Here is a 24,340-nt window from a genome sequence, read left to right as displayed (position 1 = left end):
ACTGGGACTTTTACTACATTTAGTAAATTCCAGGAAAACTGGAACCTTACCTGTGTTCAGTGCTTTAACTCCAAGGTTTAAAACAGTGTTTGTTGGGACGTCCCTGGTGGTGCAGTGGTTAAGAATCTGCCTGCCAATGCAGGGGACACGGGTTCGAGTCCTGGTCCGGGAAGATCCCACATGCCGTGAAGCAACCAGGCCAGTGCGCCACAACTACTGAGCCTGCACTTTAGAGCCCACGAGCCACAACTACTGAGCCCCCATGCCACAACTACTGAAGCCCGCGTGCCTAGAGCCTGTGCTCCACAACAAGAGAAGCCACTGCAATGAGAAGCCCGTGCACCGCAACGAAGGGTAGCCCCCACTCGCCGCAACTAGAGAAAGCCCGTGCACAGCAACGAAGACCCAACGCAGCCAAAAATAAATAAAATAAATAAATTTATAAAGATACAGACAGTGACACCAGAAGCCACCTACAGATTTGTTAAACTTTATTTCCTCTGAGTCTCTGGGGAGGCAGCAGGGATGTAAGGCGAAGTGGCAGTAGCTGCAGGGGCCTGAGCAGAGCTGGTGCTGGGAGGGGCTGGCATAGGCAGGATGAAGAGGCGGCGTTTAAATATTCAAGGCTGAAAGCCAGCTAATGGGTCTCCTTCATCTGTCTTTGGATTTTGTGCAGCATCTCCTGCATCCGTCGCAGCTGGAACAGGCACATGAATCAAAGTGGGGCCTTTCAGAGAGTCCTATAGATTTAGAGAGGTGCCCCCAACCTCTAATCCCTTCAGCCAGGGCCTTGGTAGCCCCGAGGTGTGATGGAGTCTCTGGGTAGAACCACTAAGCCACCAATCCAGGATCCAGATATGTACCAGGGCCAGGGATATTCCTATTCCCAAACCAAGAGATACTGAGGGTTGTGATTAAGCAGGGGTCCTCTCAGGCTGGCAACCCCTACTGCCCCACCCAACTCTCACCTCCTCATCTTTCTCTCGGATCAGCCTCTCGGTTTCTGGATCTGCCACTGATGGGACAGCAGGAATGGGGAAGTCGGTACCACTCTCTCGAGTCAGTTTGCTGAGGGGGAGGGGAAAGGGGGGTTGGTAAGGCTAGGGAGACCCCAGCACCCGCTTGGATTGAGCCCAGAGCCTATAGAACAAAGGAAGGGCTTTGTCTCACCCAAGGCTGTGTCCCAAACCCCACCCCTGCCAGCTCTGTCCTGGCCTTTGGCCATACTTGCGATTCCGTTCTTTCACCACCAGGCGGGTCATGCTCTGGATGCACTGTGCCCGGTAGTTCTCATAATGTGTCTCCCGGGTCACGTCCTTCAGGTCCTGCATGTGAGTACGCACCAGCATTGTCCGCAGCTTCACAAAGTCGCAGTGCCCTGGGTTTTCCACTGCACAGCAAGGCTAGGGGTCAGCCAGGCGCATGGGTACAGGAGAACCATTGAGGGCAAGGAGATACCCTGGTCACAAGCTCATTGCTTTACCTTCCACAATGCCCCAGGGGTAGAGCCGGCCCCGAACTCGCCGCCCTCTGGCCTCTACCACAGTGTTGCTGCCAATTACAGCAAATGGGATGCTTTCCTGGAAGAAGTTAGGGGTGTCTGTCAACACCGCCATTCTCACCTGTTCCTTTCCACCTTTATCTTCATCTTCTCTGGTTCATGCTAGGAAACCAGGGTCCTCTTCCACCCCAGTAGCCCACCCTTATATAGAATTCTACTTCTCTTTTCTGCCCAGAAGAAACAAGATGGGAAAGGGATGCCCTGGGGTGGCCCCACCTTTAGGGCTTGGTCCTGTAATTTGAAGTCCTCATCCTCGTCAGAGTCACAGTCTGGGAACTGGTAGACCTTGATTCCAAAGTGCTCAATCTCCTCCCGGATCTGGCAAACACATGAGGGGCCCATAGTTCTGGGGACCCCATCCTTTGCAGAAGCCCACCTGCTCCCCTCCCCCACCAGCTTCCCTCACTTTGCGTTTCTTGCGCTCCACTTCCGGAGGTGTCAGTGTGTCCGCCTTTGCCAAGATAGGCACGATGTTGACCCGCTGATGCAGGGCCTTCATAAATTCAACATCCAGTGGCCGGAGCCTGGGGAACAGGAAACTGTGACCACCTGCTAGTGGCAGCCCTGCCCCTGGTGCTCTTGGCCTGTTCCCTTGGCAACACCCGGTGATGCCAGGAGCCTCAGGCTCAGACCATACCCGTGGCCGAAGGGCGAGATGAAGTACAGGCAGCAGTGCACCCTGTTGTCTTGGATGTTCTTGCGGTTCAGGCCACTCTCATCTCGGAAATACTGCTCAAACTGCTGGTCGATGTATTCTGCCACAGGCTTCCAGCTGGGGCAGGGACAGACAAGCAGAGAAACTGGAAGTGAGGGCTGCCTAGTGAGCTCTGGGCCTGCAAGGAGCCCACGCCCCGAGCAGTCTTTTCAAGACTTTGCTATTCCCCGACTTGCTTGATTACATCATCGGGGAGGTACCTGGGTGGGTCAGGGGTGCATCTCAAACACCCTGACAGAAAATCAGACTAAGCACACAGACAGAGGTCAATAAATACTAGCTTGATGAAAGGAAAAGAGCCCAGATGACCAAAGAAAGCAATAAGACTAGCAAGGTGCCGGCAGGTGAAAACCAACTGGAGGCCAGGGCAGCCCTAAGTCAGGTTCGCAGTTCAGCCTCAGAGCCTTTGTTCGTGTGGTTCCATCCTCTCCTCCACCTCTCCAAGCCCACTCCATCCTTCAAAGCCATATCCAAGAACCATCTCTCCCATGAAGGGTCCTGTGACTATAGCAATGCACACTGCTCTCCCCTTCCCGTCACCACACACAGAGGTTTTATATATATATATATATATATATATATATTCAACAACCTCAATTTTCAAGTCTCTTGCTCTTCTGTTCTTGAGTTTCATCCTCACTGATAGGTGCCCTGATGGGTGGCCATTATGAGCATCATTATTCTCATTTTATACGTGAAGAAGCTAAATCCAGAGCTGCGAAGAGACTTAATCCAGATCACTTTAGCTAGCAAACTCTCTACCCACTCAGGCTCCTGGCCTTCTGACTCCTAGTTCAGTGTGTCTGCCACCACAATGCCCAACCCACTTACTAAGCTAAGTTTTTACCTGATTGACACGTTAGAGACCTGCTGCGCCCCCCACTCCCCCACTCCCATTGCCACTAGACTGTAAGCCTCCCAGTGACAAGGATTATTTACACTTGTTCTGCATCCCTTAAAATGTCCAGCACAGGCTGGACACCTCATCTGCTGCTTCACTAAATGAGAACACGTGGTGGTGCCCTGCAAACTGTGAGGTGCCAGGCAGGTGAAATTATTATTATTATGAAAGGCAAGAGGAGGTAAGTAGACTGATTGAAGGAGGGAATGATACTTGCTACAGTAGGAGGCAGGTGCTGGTTGGGGCTCGAGTTTCAGGGCGAGCCCAGTTTGCTGAGACGTAGTCCCCGATCCGGAAGGGTGGTGATGACTGGAGACCACCTCAATCCAGCAGGACTATTTACAGAGACCATGCACCATGTACCAGCACAGTGTGTGGCAAGAATATAAGAAGTGGCCCTCCCCTCAAGGCTTAGATCATGAAGTTGAAGATGAACCAATGTGCTGAGCCGAAAGTCACATGTTGTGATGATCAAGCACAAATGGAGGGGATAGTGGTTCAGAGCACAGAAAGGTCCATAAGGGTCTGATCAGTCTGTGAGGCAATTATCCAGGGTCAGCTTCCTGGGCGTGTGACCCGTGCAGTCATACCGGGGCCCTGCGCTCAGAGAGGCCCACGTTTGGTTTATTCTCTGCTGTGGCCATGCTGAAATTCTTAATCATTTCGAACAGGGGACCCCACACTTTTATGTTTCACTGATCCTGAAATTATCATCTTAATATTCATGAGTATAATGTACACAGCCCTGTAAAAACTGTATGCTTTTTTGTTGTTGTTGTTGTTTTTGCGGTACGCGGGCCTCTCACTGCTGTGGCCTCTCCCGTTGTGGAGCACAGGCTCCGGACGCGCAGGCTCAGCGGCCATGGCTCACGGGCCCAGCCGCTCCGCGGCATGTGGGATCCTCCCGGACCAGGGCATGAACCCGCGTCCCCTGCATCGGCAGGCGGACTCTCAACCACTGCGCCACCAGGGAAGCCCAAAACTGTATGTTTTTAATGCATATTCACATGCATCTTTCTGGGTTGATTTTCAGATCAACTGGGTGAGGTGGTAAGGCCAGCATTTTTCAGTTGAAGAAATGGGAATGTGGTCATTTGCTCAAGATCACGCAGTTCCTAAATGCTGCATGAAGATCTGAACTCTCAGTCTAGGTGTCTCAGCACCACCCTGCCTAACTCCCTCATCAAAGGCATCACCATTTCTCCTGTCCTTATCACCCATTCTCCTCCTCATCTACTCAGGTCTGTTTGACTGACCATTATCTAAGCATCCTTCTAGTTCCTGAAAAAAATGTCAGGGATGATTGCGGTGGGGCTGGTAAGCCACCTTTTATTTTGGCAGGTGGCCTAGAGGGTCCCGGGAGTTTAAACAAAGTTCCACCCATGCTCTCCCTTTGCCTCTTATTTCTCCCCTCACCCCTCCCTCCACGCACTCTCACGTCTTTAATAACTTGCTTGTAACACCTAAAATGTTGCTGGTGAAAGGAATGGAAGGAGGGAGGGTGACAACTACTGACCACCTACTATGTGTCAGGCACTGTGCTACACGTTTTCACATGTGTTTGCTTTCTTGAGGCTCTTCTTTCCTATCTGTGTCCTCAACCCCATTCTAGAATTGTGGGTCAAATCATCGGAACATTAGAGATCATCTGTTCCAAGGCCTTCCCTCTCACTTTACAGAGACAGCTGTCCGGTAAAGGGCAGTGGCACGCTCGAGGGCACAAACCCCTTCTTCTTGACAATTGTGGGTGTGTCTGAGCCTATGTGCGCCCCTGTGTGTGTGTACGGAGTTGGTGGGGGTCGGGGCAGGGGCTGTGCTTGGTCAGACATACCACTCTGTGTTGTTGACCGCATCCCCAAAACCCGGTGTGTCCACAATGGTGAGCCGCAGCTTCACACCCTTCTCTTCTATGTCCACTGCATGTTTAGTGATCTCCACTGTTTGCATGATCCGCTCTGGAGAAGGGGGAAACTGAGGCCAGGGCAAGGGCAAGGGCCTGCCCAGTCAGGACACACCACCCACCCCAGCCAGTGCTGCCCAGACTGCCTCACCCACACTGCCCCCCTTCCCGCCCCCGGGGGCTGCCTGGGGGCCTGTTCTCTGGGAACCAGCAAGGAGCACATTTCCCAACACAGGAAATGCCGGTGGCTGTTGGCTCTGGCCCCAGCCTCTTCTCTGCTCCCGGCTCTTTTCTCGGATTCCTGGAATCCTTTGGGGGTCAGAGACTCACTCCAAGAGCAGGACTCTGGTCCCTGCCCTGCTTCGGCACCCAAATCTTTAGGGAGCCGGCTGGTGGGCTTCCAGGCCAAATAGGCCTACAGAGAGATGCCAGCAGTCTCTCTAGGAAGCCATGGCTTCCTGCGTGCTGGGGAAGGTCCCATCCCTCAGAGCCTGCAGTCAGTTCGATTTCCCAAGTCAGCTCTGCCTGCCTGTCTCCACGCTCCTCTCCTTTCCTCACCTTCAGCACTGAGGAGTTTCCGGTCCCGGTACAGATCAGTGAGGAAGAGGCTATTGACGAGAGTGGATTTCCCCAGACCAGACTCTCCTGACAGGGGAGAGAGGACAGAGGCACCAAATCAGATCTGTAACCAAGAGGCAACCCCGCCGGACCAAGGTGGCGGGGTTGCGGGGGCAGCTGCTCTCTCATCTAATTGGGAAGAGACTAAACTACAGCAGAGCTGGAAGAGCTCGTCCAGCCTTCTCATTTGGATGAGGCCCAGAGAGGATGAGAGATTGCCCAAGGTCACACAGAGAAAGGCAACTACTAGAAAGCTGAGGGTTAAATATTCTTTGTACCTTGTCACCACCCCCTCTCCTGCAACATATACATACTTTTGGCCACCCGCGTCTCCCAAATATTTTGCAAAAAGGCACAGCCCCTGGCTTTCTCCTGCCCTACCCATGCCCACTCCCCACATATAGACCATCCCCACTTGAGACACCTCTTGCCCAGCCCTGCCCTGCCCCACCCCTCCTCTACCTGCCACCATGAGGGTAAAGTCAAAGCCTTTCTTCACGGACTTTCGGTGGACTTGATTGGGAAGGGTCGCAAAGCCCACATACTCCTTGTCATCCTAGTGGACGAGAAGGCAGAGTGCATCAGGGTATAGGCAGAAGAACCCCAGGACCCAACGCCAGCCTTAAAGAGCAGAGTCAGCCTCCTTTGAGGCCCCACCTGGGGCTACCAGCTGGGCTCCCGTCCCTGCTGGTATTGTCAGTTTCCAACATACCTGGGGGGTGACACCACAGAGTTGGGGCCAACACAGGACAGAGAGGGGCTCCAGCTCAGCACGCACATGCGTGCGCACGCACACACACACACGTGCACGTACACACACGCTCGGGCTCCCTCTCCTCCCTCCCTGGGTCCTCCTGCACCAGCCCACTGAGAGGCAAAGGCAGGGCTGGACGCTCTACCTCAGAGGAGTCATAGGGATCGAGCTTGCCCCATGGGCTGCGGGGCCGAGCTGAGGGGCTGAGAGGGGCTGAGGCAGAGATGTACTGCTGGCTGTCAGAGGGCTGGGGCCACGAAGGGGGTCTGAACTCCAGGTCATCCTGGCAGAGGTCCGAGGTCTGGGGCCTCGGCTCCAGGATTTGGGGCCTGGACACCCAGGTCTTGGCCTCTGGTTGGTGGTAGGTCTCGCTTCCTGGGAAATCCTTCACGAACTTGTTCAGTTCTGCATCATCCGCGTCCTCCAGAAAGCGCTTGATCTGAGGGTTCGGGGTGGGGGGAGGTAGGCGGGCAGGTGGCAGGAAGGGAAGAATGAAGGAGGAAGACAGGAGAAGGCGAGAGGGAGAAAGGAAAGCACTTATGGTTACAAGGGAAAGAAACTGCACAGGCGGCCAAGCCAGAGGAAGCGCTCACCATCCCTCCCGCAACTGCTCACATGCCTCCCTGGTGCAAGGGTCCAAGACGTCAGGAAAGGCCCTGGGGTCCAGCAGCAGCCCTGGGCAGCCCCCAGAGCCCTTGCAAACTGCTCCAGTTTGGGAACTGAGTAGCTCCAGTCCCAATGGTCCCTCTCAGCAGGGCACTTGTTGAGGCTGCCCTTCCAAGCCAGGACCAGGGACTGCCCCAAAGGCCAGGAAGTCAGGCTGAATGAGCGGGAGCGGACAGAGGCATCAGAGCCGAGAGGAGACTGTGGCTCAGGACTCAAGGAGCGTGCAGACAGCCAGAATAGGGTAGGGGCAGGAGGGAGCGAGGGAGGGGAGAAGGGAGCTCCCAGCCCCAGGCAAATCAAGGGTCTCTTCGCCTCCTGTCACTGCAGGCGCTGAGCTCTGGGACTGAGGTGCGGACTCTACTGCAGGTGCTCACTCCCCAGGACTCACTGCCCAGAACTCAGTACAGCTGACCTGACCCCCCTTATTCCAGACACTGAGCCACACAGAGCCTGAGCCTGGGCCCCAGGAGCGAAGGGGAAACCTGCCAGTGGATGCTGAGTGTGGGTGAAGGGGAGCTGGGAGGGACCAGGTGAGGGAGGACGGCAGGACACTTCTGACAGCCCCCAACAGTGAGGGATGTATAGGGGGAAGCACCTGCAGCTGCCCCTTGCCCCCTGTGCCCAGAGATAGGCTTTAGCCTGCAGTGCGGGAGGGGGTCTGGTCTCAACTGTGAACCGCACGGGTGGTAGGCAGCGAGGGGCTGGCTCCTCTGTGGAGACCTGCTCCACTCCATCTCCAGCTGGGAAGGCAGGTCACTGCCCCCCCGCCAACTCTGACCCTCAGCTCCAGACCCTAAAGCTTCCTCTCTCTCCTTTGGGGCCAGCCCCCTTTGCGGAGTGCCTGGCGGTGCTGGGCTCAGCTCGGCCTCACAAAACCCACGTGCCTCCCCCAGACAACGGACAAGGGCCGGCTTCACAGGCTGACTCACCCTCTGGGAATCAGCCAAGCCAGCGGGGGCTACCCCAGACCACTGTGGAGTCCCAGCCAGGGTGAGGGGAGATAACACGGCCGCGGTCTTCCTGCAGGCCCCCGTTTTACAAAGGGAAGAACTGAGGGATGCAGTCACGCCGCCAGGTTTATGCAGAGGGAAGGGACTAGAGGGGGAGGCTAGAGGGGAAAGTCCCCTAGGAGCTACTTCCAGGCGGTCGCCTCTCAAGTCCCCATACCTGCTTATAGCCGTAGTCTCCAGGGCTTGCCTAGACAGGAAAAGGGGCCTTTTAGACGGAAACTGGAAACAGCAGGTAGGGGCCAAGTGGCCAGACGAGACAGTCCTGAGGCAAGCCTGACCCAACAGGCTTTTTCTTACCCACAGTATTTGTGGGGGCCGGTGGGGTGACCACACATCCCAGTTTATGTTTGTTGTTCTGGCATAACTGCCCCTTTTCACTCTGCAAAGTGTCCCAGCCTGGACGATTAATTATATGGCAACAGAGAAGGGATGGGGCTGAGGATGGCAGCTGAAGAGTCTGGGGAATTCGGGGAAATCCTGCCCCTCTGCACAACCCCACAGTGACGCAGCAGTCGGTCTGGGGGTCAGGCTGAGGGTGGGAGAGAGAGGACTGCACTCCGCCTGGTTTCCCCAGGGGCACTGAGCGGCGGGGCTGCAAGGAAGGGAGAAAGGAAGGCACTGATGGAGACCCCCAGCCCTTGCAATCTTCAAGTAGAGTCGCCAGGAACCCAGTACCACTCTCCATGCCAGGGAGCTGCTCATCAGCACGGAGGGGCCCACAGGGGCTCTAGACAAGGAGTTAGGACACGAGGGGCCTCACCTCCTGTCTGTCCTTCCCTGCCCCCGGCTCCGCCAGTGACCAAATCATTTTCTGACTTTGAGCCCCAATCCCAGACAATGCAGGGGGAAGACAGGGCGGGTCCACCCATCTCCCAGAGCAGCACCTTACCCCAGCTTCAGTTCTGTCCTCAGGGACAGAACTGCCTTGCCATCTCAGTGAACGGTCCATGTCCCACGCTTCAGACTCCCTGTCAGCAAGCTCTAGGTCTAATTTTATCTCCCAAGAAAAGTTCCTCACACACAGAAACAGCCTGGTCTTGATGCTCTTGTTGGAATCCAGCGTCCTGACTTGCTCCTTTCCCTTTCTCTCTGACCCCCCTGTGTCTGTCAGGGGCCAAAAAAGCCTGTGGAATGTCCTTCTCCAACCCCTCCTCCTCCCTTCCCGTGGCTCCCACCCTCCAAGGACAGCTCAGCTGCAGCAGGATCACTCGTTTTTTCTGCAGTCCCCTCCTCCTCTGATTGGCTGCTCCGTGATGCCTGCCCGCTGCCTACCCCGATGGGCAGAGCACCAGCCTCCCAAGTCTGTCTGCAACACAGGCTCTTGATCCACTTGGCCTCTCCTGTAACCCCCAAGGACACTGAGGCCTGTCAGAGGGTTGAGACCTGTCCCCAAGGTGACCTGGTCCATCAGTACGTGGGGCAGCTACCCAGGAGACTCCAGTCCCAAAGGATTCCAATCTCTTTCACCTTAACTTCAAGCAGTGCTGAAGTAGTGTGGGGTGTCCTATAATCCCCTGGGTGTATGTTCTCTTAGGAATGGCCCCACTTTTCTTCCCAGTGTCCCTCTGTGTTCTCTCAGTGGAGAACCGCACTGCCTTCAGAAATCCGCCCCTAGATTTCCCTGCAGAAAGTCCCAGCCACAGAGAGGCCTTTGCTGCAGGGATTCCTTCCATACTAGGATACCTGACCTCTGACTCATGGGGACCTGTATCACTTTCATCACCCCATCACTTTCAGAGAGTCAGCAGGGGAGCTGCTAACACTTGGTCTCTGAGGGGCATGAGTTCAGGTCAAGGAGAGGCTGGGATCCCAGAGGCTTCCAAGTTGCCGATTAGGTGGGAGACAAACTGAGGGACCTAACTGGGAGCAGATGGAGCACTTGACTAGGAGTCAGGAGGCCAGTGTTTCTGGTTTGGCTAGAAATACCCTTTGTGATTTTGAATAGTGTCTTAATTTCAGGGCCCTAATGTCCAATTATGAATGGCCCTTCCTTGCCTCCCAGGAAGGCTGGGGAAAGAAAGCACTCCCAGATGACAGATACCTCAAGCTGCTTTGAACCTGGGGAGAGAAGGTACATCTCAAGTCACAGGATGGTTATTCATGTTAGCCAAGTCCTTCTTTTTGCATGCCAATTCAAAACCCCTGGGGCTCCTGGGCTGGGGAGCTCTCCCCACTGATCTCTGAAGCAGCTGGATGCCTGATCTCCTTTCACAAAGTGACCCTCATAGAGAAGTCTGGCTTGACATGAACCCCGTCAGCTTAAGGACTGGGCTGGCTTGAGGCAGGGGCCTGAGGCTGAGGACTCTGGTGCTGACAGGGTGCCTTTAAATACAGAGGAACAGGGTGGCCTCAGCCAAGCTGAAGCACCGAGACCTCAGCTGAACTGAACTTAGTGTGTGGCAGAAAAAGCCCCTCTCGGCCCCTGCACTAGGGACACTTGGCACTAAGAACAATCAGTGCTCCCCCAGGCTTCCATCCCTGGGACAATCAGTCTGTCCGTCCCCATGTGAGGAGAAGGATGGGGGCAGGGATAAAGACAGGCACCACTTGGCCTCTCCCAGGAAACCCCCCTTTGGGGAAGGTCACAGTGTCACCAAGACTTCCTGGCCAAGACTTGGGCCTCGGCCTGGACACAGCTTGAGAGAGAAGAGCCCAAAAGGCTGGCCTTTCTAGACCTGGAAGCTTCTGATTCCACAGGGCCCGGGGAGTTCCTCTCTGGAGGCTGCCCACAGCCAACATCCTGCCCCACAGGCTGGTCACGGATCTCCTCCTGTTGTAAACAGCCTGTGCTTCCCAATGCAGAGGGCAAAGGCTAGGGGGCTTCCAGACTGGGAGGAGAAGCTGGCATAGGGCCTGGAGGCCCTGACACTCAGCATAATGTGCTTGTGGCAGGCTCTGGCAATGATGGCAGGAAAAGAGCTTACACCCTCACGGCCAAACATCAAAACTTCCTACCTGGGGGGTCTTCAGGGTGGTTGGCTGGGGTTACTGTTTCTCCTCCCACCACAGGCAGGTGGCAGGAATGAGTTCCCTCCACCCTCCATCACTGCAGAGGGACCTGGTTTGGGGGGAGGGGGGAGGATGCAGCAGGAGGAAGATTCCCCATGGTTCCTGTCTCAGAGGCAGAGGGATATAGCTGATTCCACGGGGTAGGATGGTGGCTGGGCCTCCCTCTCTCTGAGGTCCCTGGGCAGATGGTGCTGTGGGAAGGGAGGGCCCAAACGTCTCACCATCCCTCTTGGCGAGGCAGGCAGTGTTTGCGGGCCTCCTGTGTGTGTTTTCCAAGGAAGTTGGTGCTGGTCCCTGAGCCTAGGGTAGGTGGGCGAGGAAGAGTCACCCAGGTAACAGCTGATCTAGGCAAGGGTGGGGACCCTCACCTCCGCCCCTGCCTGACTCACTCACCCCAGCCCACCAGCGCGTCTCGGCCGGCGCCCCCTCCCCACCCAGCATGGACCCACCCCTCCGTCTAAGAACGGGGCAGCACCCCGGTGGCCGGGGCCCACTCCGTGTCCGCTCGCATCAGAAGAAGAAACTTGGGAGCAGCGACGCAGCGCCGTCCGCCAGCCTGCCTGTGCCCGCGGCAGGCGACAGCGCCTCCCGCCCCGCACAGCCTGGACTGCGGCGCCGCGGGTCTCGGCGAAGCCGCCCGGGAGCGGCGGGCCCTGCGCGCCCGGCCCCGCCCCGCGCCCGCCAGCCTTACCATGGCTGCAGCCCGGGCCGGGCCGGCTCCGCCTGGACAGCGCCCGAGCGACCCGCGGCCGGAGCTGCGTGCCGACCTCACCACACCGCCTGCCCCCGCCCGCCGCCCAGAGAGCGGACCGGCCGGGGGCGGGGCCCGGCGGTGGGGCCCGGCGGCGGGGGGCGGGGCGGGGCGGGGCGGCCCCGGGGCGGGGCCTGCACCTCCGCGGCGCGGGGAGCCGGCGCAGGCTGGGCAAGGGGTGGCCGGCCCGCCGTGGGGCTTTGCAGCTCTCGACCCCCGGAGACAGAGTGCGGAGAGGCGTTCGAGACAGGGCTTCTCTGGTCACTTGGCTCTTCCTCACTCAGGCCCTAAAGAGTGGCCTGCCCAGGCAGCGCAGCACCGTGGGGGCTTGAGCCAGTCCCCAAAGAAAAAGGAAGGGCCCACCTGGTGTCCCCAGGAGAAGAAACCTTTGGAAGGAGAGGGGGGTTTGCCTCACAGGTTGGGGAGAAACGATCAGTTACCCCGGAGAGTCCACAAGGTTTGTGGGAATTGAACCCAGCTGATGTCCAAGTTACTGATTGTCCATACCGTCTGTACACCTCCTAAGGTGGAATGTCAGACAATCTCCACCTCCAGCCAAGCTGTGAGGAAGAGACAGGAGGTTCCCTTCGTGCAAGAGCCTACATTAAAGATTAAAGAGGATTTGCTGCATAAGTTATCCCGGATCATCTGTTGGAAGAATGGAAGGGAGAGGCTGAGTGGCCTTTCCGGGGAAGTGAAGCCTTGCCTGTGGCTGTGGAAGGCGGTGAGGGCCTCAGGAGAGGCCATGCTGGGCAAGCAGGTGAGATGCTGTGGGAACAGAATCCCCAGCAGCTTTAGAGGCATTAGAGGCTCAGAAGGGTCAGCAGCAGCTAGGAGAACATAGATGCTTAGGGGGTGGGGAGTTGGTGGGGATTTCCTGAGCTAATACAGGTCTGAGCTGGTCAGGCTTCTGTGGAAGTTTCCAGCAGCATGCCCCTCCCTGACTTCCAAGAGTCCTCTTCCAGGGCAGACTGACTGGCTTGAATACCTTTTAGACAAAACTGAGGCCAGAGGCATGGCCCGCTCCCTCTATTGGTAGAAGTGCTAGAGGCCTGCCTACACTATTTCAGTGTGATCCGTGACCCAGTGGTCTTGGTTGGGATCTGTCAAAACTCGGCAGAGAGAGGGAGGGGGCCTGGGTACCACAGGTGAGATCAGGTTCAGAAAACATGGGACTGCTATTGAATATTTGGCAACGGTGGGCTGGAGGATAGAAGGGGTGTCATTGCTTAAAGAAGTGCAGGGAGCCCGGGTTCGATCCCTGGTTGGGGAACTAGATCCCGCATGCATGCTGCAACTAAGAGTTCGCATGCCGCAACTAAGAAGCCCACATGCTGCAACTAAGAAATCCGCATTCCGCAACAAAGTTCCTGTGTGCCACAACTAAGACCCACTGCAGCCAAAATAAATAACAAATAAATAAATTAAAAAAAAAAAAAAAGAATACCTCTTGGATGCTTCAGTCTGCAAGGCCTGGACTGTGAGTGCTGGGCCCAAGGGAGAAAGCCTATGTCAAGGAAGACAGGCCCTATCACAAAGGCTTATTTTCCACAATCATAATGTCCCTCCTTCCCCCAGTTCTGGCTGCTGCTCAAGTGTAGACACAAACACATCTCAGCTAGTAGCTCGTCCTCAGCTGCAGCTGGAATCCCAGCTCTGCTCAGGCACCTGCTGCCCAGACCCCAGAGAGCCCTGTGTTTCCTAAGGCATGTTGGTGCCAGCTTGCTTTGAAGGAAGTGAGGCCCCAAAAGAGGGAGGGACCATGGAACTCATGGTCTTGATGGTCGCAGGCCCAACATGAAGCATGGGCTGGGCAAAATAAAAGCCTAAGGTAGACTCTGGGTCACTACCTATACAGCCCCGCATGCTAGCCCTGTAGCAATTCAGGGGTCTCCGTGAGAACTTGGCCCGGGAGTAAGTCCCCATGCCAGCTCTGGCAACTATCTCACTGCCTGAAAGTCCCTTCCCCTCCCTGTGCTTCTGTTTCCCCCGTTGAGAGAGAGGATTGTTCTACCCTCAACTCCAGCTCTCATGTTCTGTATTGGGACAGGTAGAGTCTGACACTTGGTCAGAAGCAGGGCTGAGATATAGCAGCCCTTGTGTGAGTCACTGATCACTGTGTGCTCTGTGCCACCACCAGCCAGCAGGTTGTCTGGCCAACCTTACCTCAGTGCCCCTCAGCTCTTGGAGCTCTGGTTCTCTCTTGAAATTCAACATCCCAGGAGTTCCCTGGTTTCCTAGTGGTTAGGATTCCAGGCTTTCACTGCTGGGGCCTGGGTTCAGTCCCTGGTTGGGGAACTGAGATCCTGCAAGCCGTGCAGGCAGAAAAAGGAAGGAAGGAAGGAAGGAAGGAAGGAAGGAAGGAAGGAAGGAAGGGAGGGAGGGAGGAAGGGAGGGAGGGAGGGAGGGAGGGAGGGAGGGAGGGAGGAAGGAAGGAAGGAATTCAACATCCCACCAGGCATTGATGTCCTTGACTAGGGTACAATTTCCGGGGCACTGCTGGGGTCGGGTATTCAAGCCAAGCGTCTGGAGAGTCGCCACACACCTTGCACAGAGGATGATTCTTCTGGGAAACTCATATCAGCAACCACGGCCCCAGTCTGCTGTCCTGGGCCCCCTCTACTTAGATCAGGCTAATATGGTCTTTACGGAAAACCTCCTGGCCGCCCCCTCCACTGGATCTTTCCTGCCCGCGCATGGGTGAAGGGTATATGGCACAGTGATGGCAAACAAGGATGCTGCACTTGGGCCAAGCCAGGGCCCAGGTCCAAAGTCAAGAATAAAGAGTAATTACCACCGGAAATCAGGACTTCAGATCTGCCTGACTAGCAAAGGCCACATTTGCCTCTCGGTAGCAGTTTCCCTTAAGTGGTGCAAGAACTAATAGTACCCCTGCCCCAGAGGTGTTGAGTCAGTGATGATACAGTCAGAGAGCCCTGGTGGAGCCAAACGTCTATCTATCACTGGCTTGTGTCTTTCAAGGAAACCTTAGCCAGTCTGTCCGGCAAGGTCTGTGCAGAGGCAAGAAACCAAAATACCCTAAGCCTCACTCCTTCCCTTGTTGCTCCCCAGTGTCCCATGATCCTGGGGCAGGCACGAGATGTGGGCAGCAAGGTCAGGGAACACAGTGTTTCCTGGCACCTGCTGAACGGCCGCAGCAAGGGACAGTTCCAGAGCCAACAGGATGATAGAAGCCAGCCAGAGGGCCCTTCCAACATCCTCTCTGTGGCAGGACAGGGCACAGGAGTCTCAGGGATGGAAGGGATTTGCACACCTCCTAATACCACTACCCCCTGCGTGTCTGACTCCCTTCAATTCCCCCTCCCTTGACCTTCCAGCCTCTGCTCGAATATCTTCCATGGCCAAAAACTCATTGGCTCTAACAGCTGCCCTTCAATCTTTGGGTGGTGAGTTACCACCACCTGAGCCAAAGTCTGTCTCCCCCTGCTGTTGACCCTCCAAGGGCCTCCATGCTGGAAGCTTCGCTGACTCGTTGCCCTGGACTTTGTTTGTCCTTTGATATTCACTTCCTTCCAAGTGATCCATCTGTATACTTTTCTCTCCAAATTAACCACAAGCCCCTCAAGGATGGGGAGTATGTTTTCTATTTTAACCTCTACTCACTTCAACTCAGTGAATATGTCACGCGATGTCTGCCTGGGTGATCAGGCCTCTGCCCCCAAGAGATGTCTGATCGATATGGATTGACCAAGAGGAATCATTGCTTAGTTTCCACTCTGATTCTGGAGTACAGACAAGCCTTGAGGCTATGGGCTTCGCTGACCCATAACCTGCCCTTCATTCTGGCTGTTTACCAGCTCATGCTGACCTCCCAGCCTCTCAGTTCAAAGGCAGAGACCCAGATGTTACCCCCACTACAACCTTTCCTCTCACAATTCTTGATATCTAACGGTGCTACTGAAATATCAGGAAGTTATCTCCCAGGAATATGTGACTACAGAAAAAGAGTTTATACACCACACAGAAGAGTTTATGAACCCCTGGGGCAAGATGCTCCCTAGAGCGCTCCAGGCACTGATGAGCAAGCCCTGGGCCTCGGTGTCTTCATCTGTGAAATAGGGAGAAAAAGTCTACCTCATAGGTTTGCTGTGAAGATTCACTAAGGCGATACACTTAGCGCAGGTATAATCACTAAAATGAATGGCAGCTATTATCTCAGCTAACACCGAAATGATCAACACCAAACTAGCAACCGTCAACTGTGACTATTTCAAATGCCTTCCCTCCGAAGAATGAGCATGTGCATGTGTAATGGGTGTAGAGGGATGGGAGAGAAGACTTAGTCTAAAGTGACATTGGAATGACCATGCTGCCACCAACTGTGGAGTCAGCTTCTCCAGCTAGACACCACTCTATCTCTAGAAAACAGGTCTTGGTCTCAGACTTATTGAACCCAATTCCCCAACACAGCCACTGTTGAGAGCCCTGGAGCTAGATGACTTTGCCGGTGGTAGGTGTGCCAAGGAAATGACTGGCTGACCCAGTCCTCCCATCTACAGTGTCAGCGTCTGAGCTTCCCTCAGGAGCTGCCTTGCATTCTGTCCTCCTCCAGGCCTGCATTCAGCCCCCAAGGTGCAGCTGTCTCTTGCTTCTCCCCTCGTGGCAGCTGGGCCAAAGGCAGCTGAGCAGAGGAGGGTGAAGGGACCTGATCATTTCTGTCACTCAGGACAGCCTTCCTCTGGCTGAGCAGCTGTCAGATGGCTTCTGCGTTACAGATTTTCTTTCTCATCTGAGTATGCACCTGCCCTCTGAGGCCAAGCTGCCCAGTCTACTCAGGCCCACTGTCTCTCTTCTTACCTGAAAAACCCACCACTTTAAACAGCACCGAACTACTCTGATAGAAATGTGTAATGTTGGAGATGGGTTCCAGGCAGGGAACCAAGTAGCTTCTGGAAATACACTAGAAAGTCCAAAGTGGATGTGGCTGGTTCTTCCCTATGTGTGCTCATGCTGGGCAGAACAAAAAAGTGAAGGGATTCTGCCATCAAGCTCGGGAGGAAGGCATAGCATTTTCCTGCCCTCATTGCACGGACAGAGGGAGCAATCTGCCCAGGTCTCCCGGTGGAGGTAGGACATTACCCCCCTGCCCTGTGCTTCCAGAGGCTCTTGCTGAGGCATACCACACCACCTGTCCTAGGGTGGCCAACTGTCCCGGTTTGCTCAGGACTCAGGGAGTTCCCAGGATGCAAGACTTTCAATGTTAAAGTCAGGAGCACCCGGGGCAAACCCTGATGAGTTGGTCAACCTAGCCTGTGCCCAAAATAGCAAGTCTGGGCCAGAGGTCTCCAGCCTCCCATCCTGCTCTGGGCTTGACTGCCCACGATAGCTGCAGTGAACAAGGTACCATCTGACAGGAAAAGCAGCGGGGTAGCGAGGGTCAGGCTGCTATGAAAAGCCTCCCAAGGTGCCCTGCCCCATTTTCAGCAGCTCTGCTCCATCCTTTCAACAACCCCCTTCCCTTTCAACTATGAGCCTCTGTACAAAGCAAGAGAAAATGAGGGGGTAGGAAAATGATTCTGGGGTTCCCTCCAGACAGCCCATACCCTAGGATCCTGTTAACATCCCCAGGAATGCGGAGCCTCCCTGTGCTGCTCCTAGGCTCTGGGTCCTTCCTTGCCAAGTTAGTCTACCTGAGCAAAACTTCCCTGTGACTCAGGAGCCAAGAGGAGGCTGGCCGTCCCATCCCCCAGGGACAAATGACATGTCACCCTTAAGATACTGAAGTGTGCCTTAGGTATCACTGAAACAGCCTCCTCTTGTTCCTGGCCTGTTTTCCAGAGTTGATTCCTTGCATAATTGATAGAGCAGGGAGTAAACCACCTTGTCCCCTGACAGCACATCCAAGGGTGAGTAGGTTAGGTGCCTTGAGGACACAGGATCTTGGGACCAGGGCAGCCCCTCCCAACAAGAGCTGCTTTATTCCAGGGAATTCCCCAGGGTTGTGTGAGAAGACAGCCCCCGCTGACCGCAGAGGGCACCCTCAGGACCTTCCTATTGAGCTTCTGCTAGTTCTGGTACCAAAAAAAAACCCACCAGGAATGTTTCCCTCAGTCCAGCATAACCTCCTCCGGGAAGACTCCAGTCCCTAATGTCCCAAACCAAGGATGAGAAGCATCTGTCTACCCTGCTCCTTAGACAAAAAGGTCTTGAGGGGCCGCCTGGGAGGAGGCTGAATCACGCTGCGTCCCCAGCTGTGGACCCAGAAGGGCTTGTGAAGCTCAGCAACAAACAGGCTGCCATCCACGAGCCAGGCGCCATGGCTGGGCCACCAGAGAATTCCTGCCGGGAATGGAATCTGGACCAGACTCCACAGTCAACCATTCCTAGATGAGAGGAACCAGAGGCCTTGGACACCAGCACCACAGAGTCTTCATCCTGGGACTGCCTGTGGGCCATGCAGCCTAGGGAGCAGTCTGAGGAAGGCCTAGCTCTTGCACACCCTGTGAGGAGAGTACCGGGCCCACCTCCATGCCACCCACTTCCAGAGATCCAGAGAAGACCAGCAGGCCCCGCTGCCTGGGAGTCTTCTCTTCCCAGCTTCTGGGGAGCAGCTCTGCTGCTGAACAGGCTGGAGAGCTGCAATTATCGAGACAGGATAAGAGCTATTTTGAGAAGGAGCCGTCCTGCTGCCAAGGCTTTTGACTTCCTAAACTAAAACAAGATGCATAAAGAAAGAGGGCAAGCTGGAGGAAAACAGGGAGGAACTTGCTCTGTCAAAAGCATCACATCCTGAATGAGGGGAAATACTAATCCCTTCCCAAAGGTATAGGTTTGCATCAAGGGGTGAACAAGAGGCTGGCTGTTAAGATATCCCCCCCCCCGCCGGCTTTGGGAAGGAGTGGGTAACCTGACCGCCTCCCCGCAAAGTCCCTGCTGACTCCCTCTCTCCTAAGACCCTCCAAGGGCACTTATTCAGTCTGTTGCATTCATTTGAACATTTGAGCACGGACTATTTCATATTGTTGTTTCAATGTTTCCTGCCCATATGTCTTATCTCCCCATCCAGATGGTAAGTTTCTCAAGGCCAAAGAATGTGTGTGCGAGGCTTCAACGGTTTCCTCAATAGTGCCTAGCAGAGTGCTAAGCATCTGAATAAAAACTCTTTATGGAAGGAAGGGAGAAAAGGAGAAAGGAAGGAAGAGAGAAAGGCAGGAGGGAGAGAAGGATTTACTGTCTTGCATGGAGATAATCTCTAAAAGTAGCTGCTCCCACCCACAGCTGAGCCCAGGGCCCAGGGCTAGACAAGCAGCCATGGCAGAGGGGGGTGGCAGCCGCATTTCTGGCACATCCCCCGCAGCTGTTCTGGCTGTTGTCCCCTGCCACACGCACATCTCATTTGTCTTTTGCACCTGTAGTCAACTGTCCATCCTGGGCTAGTCCATTAGAGGCCATGCTGGACTTTGGGTAAGGGAGAGATATGGCAAGACAAAGAACAAAGGCAAAAGAGCTTGGACTATCTTATCAAACATGGACCAAGAAGAATGAAAGTACTTATAGGAACAATGCACTGTGAAATCAGGACACGCTTTGCCAAATTCAGGACACAGGGCTGCCGAGAGCAGAGTTCACCTTGTGCCTTTCCAAGTTGAGGACTCAAATAGTGTGTAACCCAGAAAAATGTCCCCTTTCTGGAGTGCCCTAGGCTGGAGAGGGGAGAGCCAAGCGGGATGGGTCCAGTCTATGGCTTCCCAGACAGCCTTCCCACAGAGCACTTGGCAGGATTCATCGTTTGCCAAAAGGTCTCTACTCCTTCTCTCCAGCGTTGCAACTAGCTCTGGTACCTTCATGTAAATGCCCCTCTGGGGAGATGCAGCCCCACAGGTGCACAGCTTGGCAAGTGGAACACAGGCTAGATTTCAGCCCCTGCTTCTCTGCCAGGTGCCCTTGTGCAGTGAACAACCTGCCCAACCATAGGGAGCACCTCTGTCTGTCTCCTTTCACATCTGCTTCCATTAAAGGGTAAGAGAGGCACCTGGATAAGGGGGAGCACGGAAAGACGGGAAGTAACTTCCCAGGGGCGTTCTTACCTCCTCATCTGTCATAATGGAGAGAGTAGAAGCCAGGCATTCCCAGGGGGTCAGCAAATGGAACTCAGAGAGTGCCAACAGGAGGGGAAAAAGAGAATTTTACTAAAGATGTCCAGTGAACTTGGGCACAACCTGGCCCAAATCCCTTCCTAGTCCAAAGTGGCCCAAATAACAATGGCTAGCATTTACTGTGTGCTCACTGTTGCCAGGCACCATGCTAAGTGCTTTACGTGTAATAGCTTGGTGAGTCCTTGCAGGAACCTTAAGAGGAAGCCATTGTTCCTAATAACAGATGGGGAAACTAATGATTGGAGAGGTAAAATAACTTACCCAAGGTCACAGTCAGAAAATAGTGGACACAGGGCTCAAACCCAATAATAAAATTCTAAAAACCTCTCCTTTATGGATCTTTGCTCCCTCTGAGGGGCAGGACTGCTGGTGGGGACTGGACTGCATTCCCAGGGCTCTCTCCTCTCTAGGAACGTCCTCATCTAGAGCCCTGGCCTCTCTTGTGCTCATAGGGCTGGAGCATGTTTTGGTCCATAATGCTTGAAGCAGGAATTCCTTGCCACTAAGATGCTCTGTATTAGGACTGGTTCCCACCTTCCCTCCTATCAGAGAGGTCAAGAGCACAAAGTGAGTGTGGGGGGAGGGGGGTCAGACCCTGGGGATTCTCAAGTTGGCTGGCTGCAGGACCCACTGATATCCTCACCTAGACATCCCTGGAGAGCCTGCCAGGGCGGCAGCCAATAAGTACCTCCCAGATCCTGGGATGGGGGCTTGAAGAGGGTTCTGAGGAAGCAGAGACACACGTGGGGATACCCCCTCAACCTGAATAAGTTTGGAGTTAGCCCTGAGTGAGACCATGAAGCAGGTCACTTGTGTTAACGGGGCTTTTGATGTTTGCTTTTTATCACATGGTAGGTAAAGACCAGCTAATCTGAAAGGCCATGGGCTTAAATCGTTCTCCATTCCAAAAGTGACTCCTTCCCATTAAAAGGAGACTCTTGAGAATGAAAAAAGTTTCCAAGTCCCAAAGAAATGACTCTAATGGTAGAATTTTAGGCAAGATGAGACGTTCCTCTGCCCCTTCAAGTCAGAATCCCAGCACGGGCCATCCTAACAGATCTGGCTCTGCGGATACAGAGCCACCCTCCCCTGTCCTCCTGCCTCCCAGCCCCCCAGAGTGGACCCACAGGAGGGAAAAGCACAGACCTTTTAGCCACCAGATGACACGATTGTACATTTCCTCAGAGACATCTGAAAGTAACAGAGATTGTTGCTCTTTTTTTCTCTCTGTGGGATACACGCCCCCTCCCCTCACTGCTTAACATCTCCCTTTCTAGCTCCACGTTTCTCCACACAAAGGTGCCCTCAGCCCTTGATGTCTCCAAGAAGCTCCTCCAGCCTGAGACTAAATATCACATTCCCACCCTCCCTCTCCCTTTTTCCCCACCCTCTCTTTGTGCCACTGTTAATGCCTCTCCCCCCTTGGAAGTCTAAGTCCCAGCTCATTTATGGCCCACTTTGTGGCCAGAATATTTACCTGAGGACCCTATTCTCTTTACCAGCTCAGTTCTTTATCTTCACTCTCGGGAAGTAGCTTCCCACCCTGCAAACCACTCTCTACTACCTTCCATTGAAAGGCTAAGCAGCGTTGCCTGGAAGAGTCAATGCCTGACTCTGGCCCAAGCATCGTCATCGATGTCATTAGCTTGGAGCTCAGAGAAGCTGGTGGGGAAGGAATGGAGCAATGGGCTCAAGGAGGGGTCTAACTTTGGCTCTGAAAGGAGGGCAGCTCTGAGGCCCAGAATGCAGAGGGAGAACTTCTTGCCCACCCCAGCATCCCACCTCACTAAATTGGGGCTGCACCTGGGTAGTCTGCTTCTTCACATACCCAAGAAGAAAGCACTAAACCTTTGAATGGGTTGTTTGGAGGTGTGCTTGCGGACCTGTGACACTTCCCTCAGCGGTTCCGGGCTTGGAGACTCCTTTGGTGATGGTGGTGGTGATGGACTTGGCTTCCCTCTCGGGGACATGAGATCCTCACAGAAAGGGCTTGATTCCATTTCAAAAAAGGACATTGAAGGGTCTACGGGAGAAGGGGACTTAGGCTCGGAATCAAGTGTTATTGGCTGGCTTTGGGGCATTTCAACTTCAGGGTTGAGTAAGGCCCACCATGAGGAGTCTGGCCCATATCTCGGTAAGGACCGAGGGGGTAAGGGCCGAGGGGTCAGTTCCAGTTCTGCATGGACAGAGGGCTTTCCAGAGGGCTCTGGATGCCTAAGTGTGGGTCCTGAGGACACATAATTACTTTTTGAGGGTCTTGTGGTATGCTGCTTATAGATGGGCTCTGGAGTGACAAACGTGGAAGATTTGCAGGGGCTCTCAGACATGGCTCGAGATGTCACACGGGAAGCTGACTGTCCCCCGGGGGAGATGGTGACCTTGTGGCCACCCTCACTGTCTCCTCGGATTGAGGACTTCACGTTGGGCTCCACTTCTGATGATATTAAGACCTTTGGGAAGGACTTGGTTTCAGTGTAGACAGAATGCTTGCGGATAGACTCAGGCTCTGGGAGCATAGAAACTTTGCGTCCACCATCCAAATCTTTAAAGAAGGAGAGTCTGAGGGATGATTCCAAGTTCATACTTGTATGCAAGGCCTTAGGGTCTGTGTAAATTGAGTTTTCACAGCCCATTTCAGATTCTTGGCCAGGGGTCCGTCTCTGGGTCGGTCGAGAGACTGTACAGATGCGGCTGCCGCTGCGTTCCGGGCTAAAGGGTCTCCTTGGAGATCTGATATTAGCAGCAGTCAAACTCTTTCGAGTGGGTTCAGTTTGGACTGCTTCATCCTTTGGATAAACCAAAGGCCTATGGGGAACTCTGACCCCTTGTGGGTACTGGACCTTGGAGGGTGGGTCTTCTTCTAAGATTGTGAAGTTGTCCTTCTGGTTGACAAAACTCAACTGGCGAGAGGATTTGGCCTCTGGAATTAATGAGTAGCGATTATTGATATCACGCCCTGGTTTGCTCTCACCCCATCTTCTAGCTGCTTGCTCTCTGGATGTACTAACATTCTGCTGGATCTGGACGGCATGGCGGTATGCTTCAGATTTTGATCGGATCTCGGTTCGACAGCTGGGTGCTCCGGAGAGGCCTGGCCCTGAGTGGGGGGTGATAGATCCAGGGTACTCTGAGGCTAAGTGGGGAATGGTGGAATGCCCAGCATCTGATCTTCGATGGGCTGAAGGGATCATGGAGTCCGTGCCACGCCGCTGGCTTGAGGCAAGATCGTATTCGTGTCCTCGCTGAGGGGTTGTGTTAGTAACCTCGGCCCCTTTCTGTGCTGAAACTGCGACCTTGGACCCACCTTTATTTGTCTTGACCATAGGATAGATTGAGCCTCTGTGGGTAGAGCCCATATTTTAACGGCTGGCTTGTATTCAGGGTCCTGATGAAGCCTGAATATTTACCCTCAGTTTTAAAACCTGCTGTTCTTGCACTCCCACAAAGGTGGCTGTTGCTCTCCAAGTGTCTCCAATAGTCCCCTTAGCTACCTGCCTGGTGATGTCATAAAGGAAGGAGTCTCCTATGAAATATTCTGGGATACAGCCACAATTCTTCAGATACTCTTACGTAGTAACTGCAAGGAAACTGTGGATTTGTCTTTGGAGCTGACACCACCAAAGCTTTGACCAAGTTCTCAGCAAAATAAGGATTCCCTGGTGTGTATAACGAAGGCTGTAGATCCTCCCTTACTCTCCCCAGGTTCTAGGAATTCCCAGAGACTCATCCAGAGAGAAGGAATCAGCCTGAACATGCTACTAAGGCAAGGCTACTCAAATCAATCACGCTGTGTAGCCCCAGTTTTAATAAGGTGCAAGGTACAAAATTGTCCCAATTTGGTTTGGAACTGCACTATATATAAGGCAAAAAAATAGAACTCCAGCTTTTTACAGGTTTCATGGGTGATTTGGTTGGTCCTGGGGTGAAAAGCCGGGTTGCTCAAATCCTAAATTCTCACACATTCTTGGCCCAGGAGTGAGTGTAGGATTGTAGAAGGGATTTGGAGTCAGTCATCGGTTTCAATCACAAATGGCTACTTGTGTACCTTGGACAAGTTACTTGACTTGCATGAGACTTGGTTTCTTCATCTGGAAACCATTGCCTGGTAGGGGCATGTCCCACAATAAATGTTAGTGTCCTTTCTCATGATTCCCTCCTCTCAGCTATCATGATCAGCTGGACTCCAGTCCTTTCTTGATTTGAAGAGTGACTTTCCAACTTGGATGAGCATTTTGGATAAGAGAGAGACACTGTCATCTTTCTCTGCCTTTCACACACTGGTTCTCCCAGTCTCTGACACAGACCCTACCGTATCCAGCATTTCACAGTTGACTCTGA

General features: G+C 54.1%; 1 protein-coding gene across 7 annotated transcripts; it reads right to left on the bottom strand.

Moving 5' to 3' along the window:
* Window positions 1-474: 474 nt before the first annotated feature.
* SEPTIN4 (septin 4) lies at window positions 475-23,325 on the bottom strand. 7 transcript variants are annotated; one of them, XM_030881718.2, is made up of 14 exons: window positions 21,831-23,325; window positions 21,149-21,193; window positions 19,934-19,941; window positions 6,595-6,888; window positions 6,158-6,251; window positions 5,636-5,722; window positions 5,009-5,132; window positions 2,199-2,333; window positions 1,968-2,085; window positions 1,778-1,879; window positions 1,484-1,580; window positions 1,228-1,390; window positions 969-1,068; window positions 475-697 (listed from the first exon to the last, which is right to left on the bottom strand). In XM_030881718.2, exons 1-14 carry the CDS (start codon window positions 23,323-23,325, stop codon window positions 638-640), a joined length of 2,922 nt encoding a protein of 973 aa, XP_030737578.2. In that variant the 3' UTR covers window positions 475-637. The 7 variants fall into 7 exon arrangements, with proteins under 7 accessions (XP_030737578.2, XP_060146985.1, XP_060146984.1 ...); XM_060291002.1 differs by lacking the exons at window positions 19,934-19,941; window positions 21,149-21,193; window positions 21,831-23,325 and adding exons at window positions 8,283-8,312; window positions 11,826-11,961 and having other exon boundaries at window positions 559-697; XM_060291001.2 differs by lacking the exons at window positions 19,934-19,941; window positions 21,149-21,193; window positions 21,831-23,325 and adding exons at window positions 8,283-8,312; window positions 9,015-11,200 and having other exon boundaries at window positions 559-697.
* Between the last annotated feature and the right edge of the window lie 1,015 nt (window positions 23,326-24,340).

The sequence above is a fragment of the Globicephala melas genome, chromosome 20 (assembly GCF_963455315.2).
Source record: "Globicephala melas chromosome 20, mGloMel1.2, whole genome shotgun sequence".
NCBI lineage: Eukaryota > Metazoa > Chordata > Mammalia > Artiodactyla > Delphinidae > Globicephala > Globicephala melas.
Note: the sequence above shows the minus strand (reverse complement) of the source record. Positions and strands in the feature narration are given on the sequence as shown.

Coding starts and splice junctions, on each gene's coding strand:
- SEPTIN4 (XM_030881718.2), bottom strand. CDS start 23,325: ATGGTCAAGACAAATAAAGGTGGGTCCAAGGTCGCAGTTTCAGCACAG. Junction 21,194..21,830: donor GTTTAGTGCTTTCTTCTTGG/GTATGTGAAGAA, acceptor TGTTACTTTCAG/ATGTCTCTGAGGAAATGTAC. Junction 2,086..2,198: donor ATCTCGCCCTTCGGCCACGG/GTATGGTCTGAG, acceptor CCTGTTCCCCAG/GCTCCGGCCACTGGATGTTG.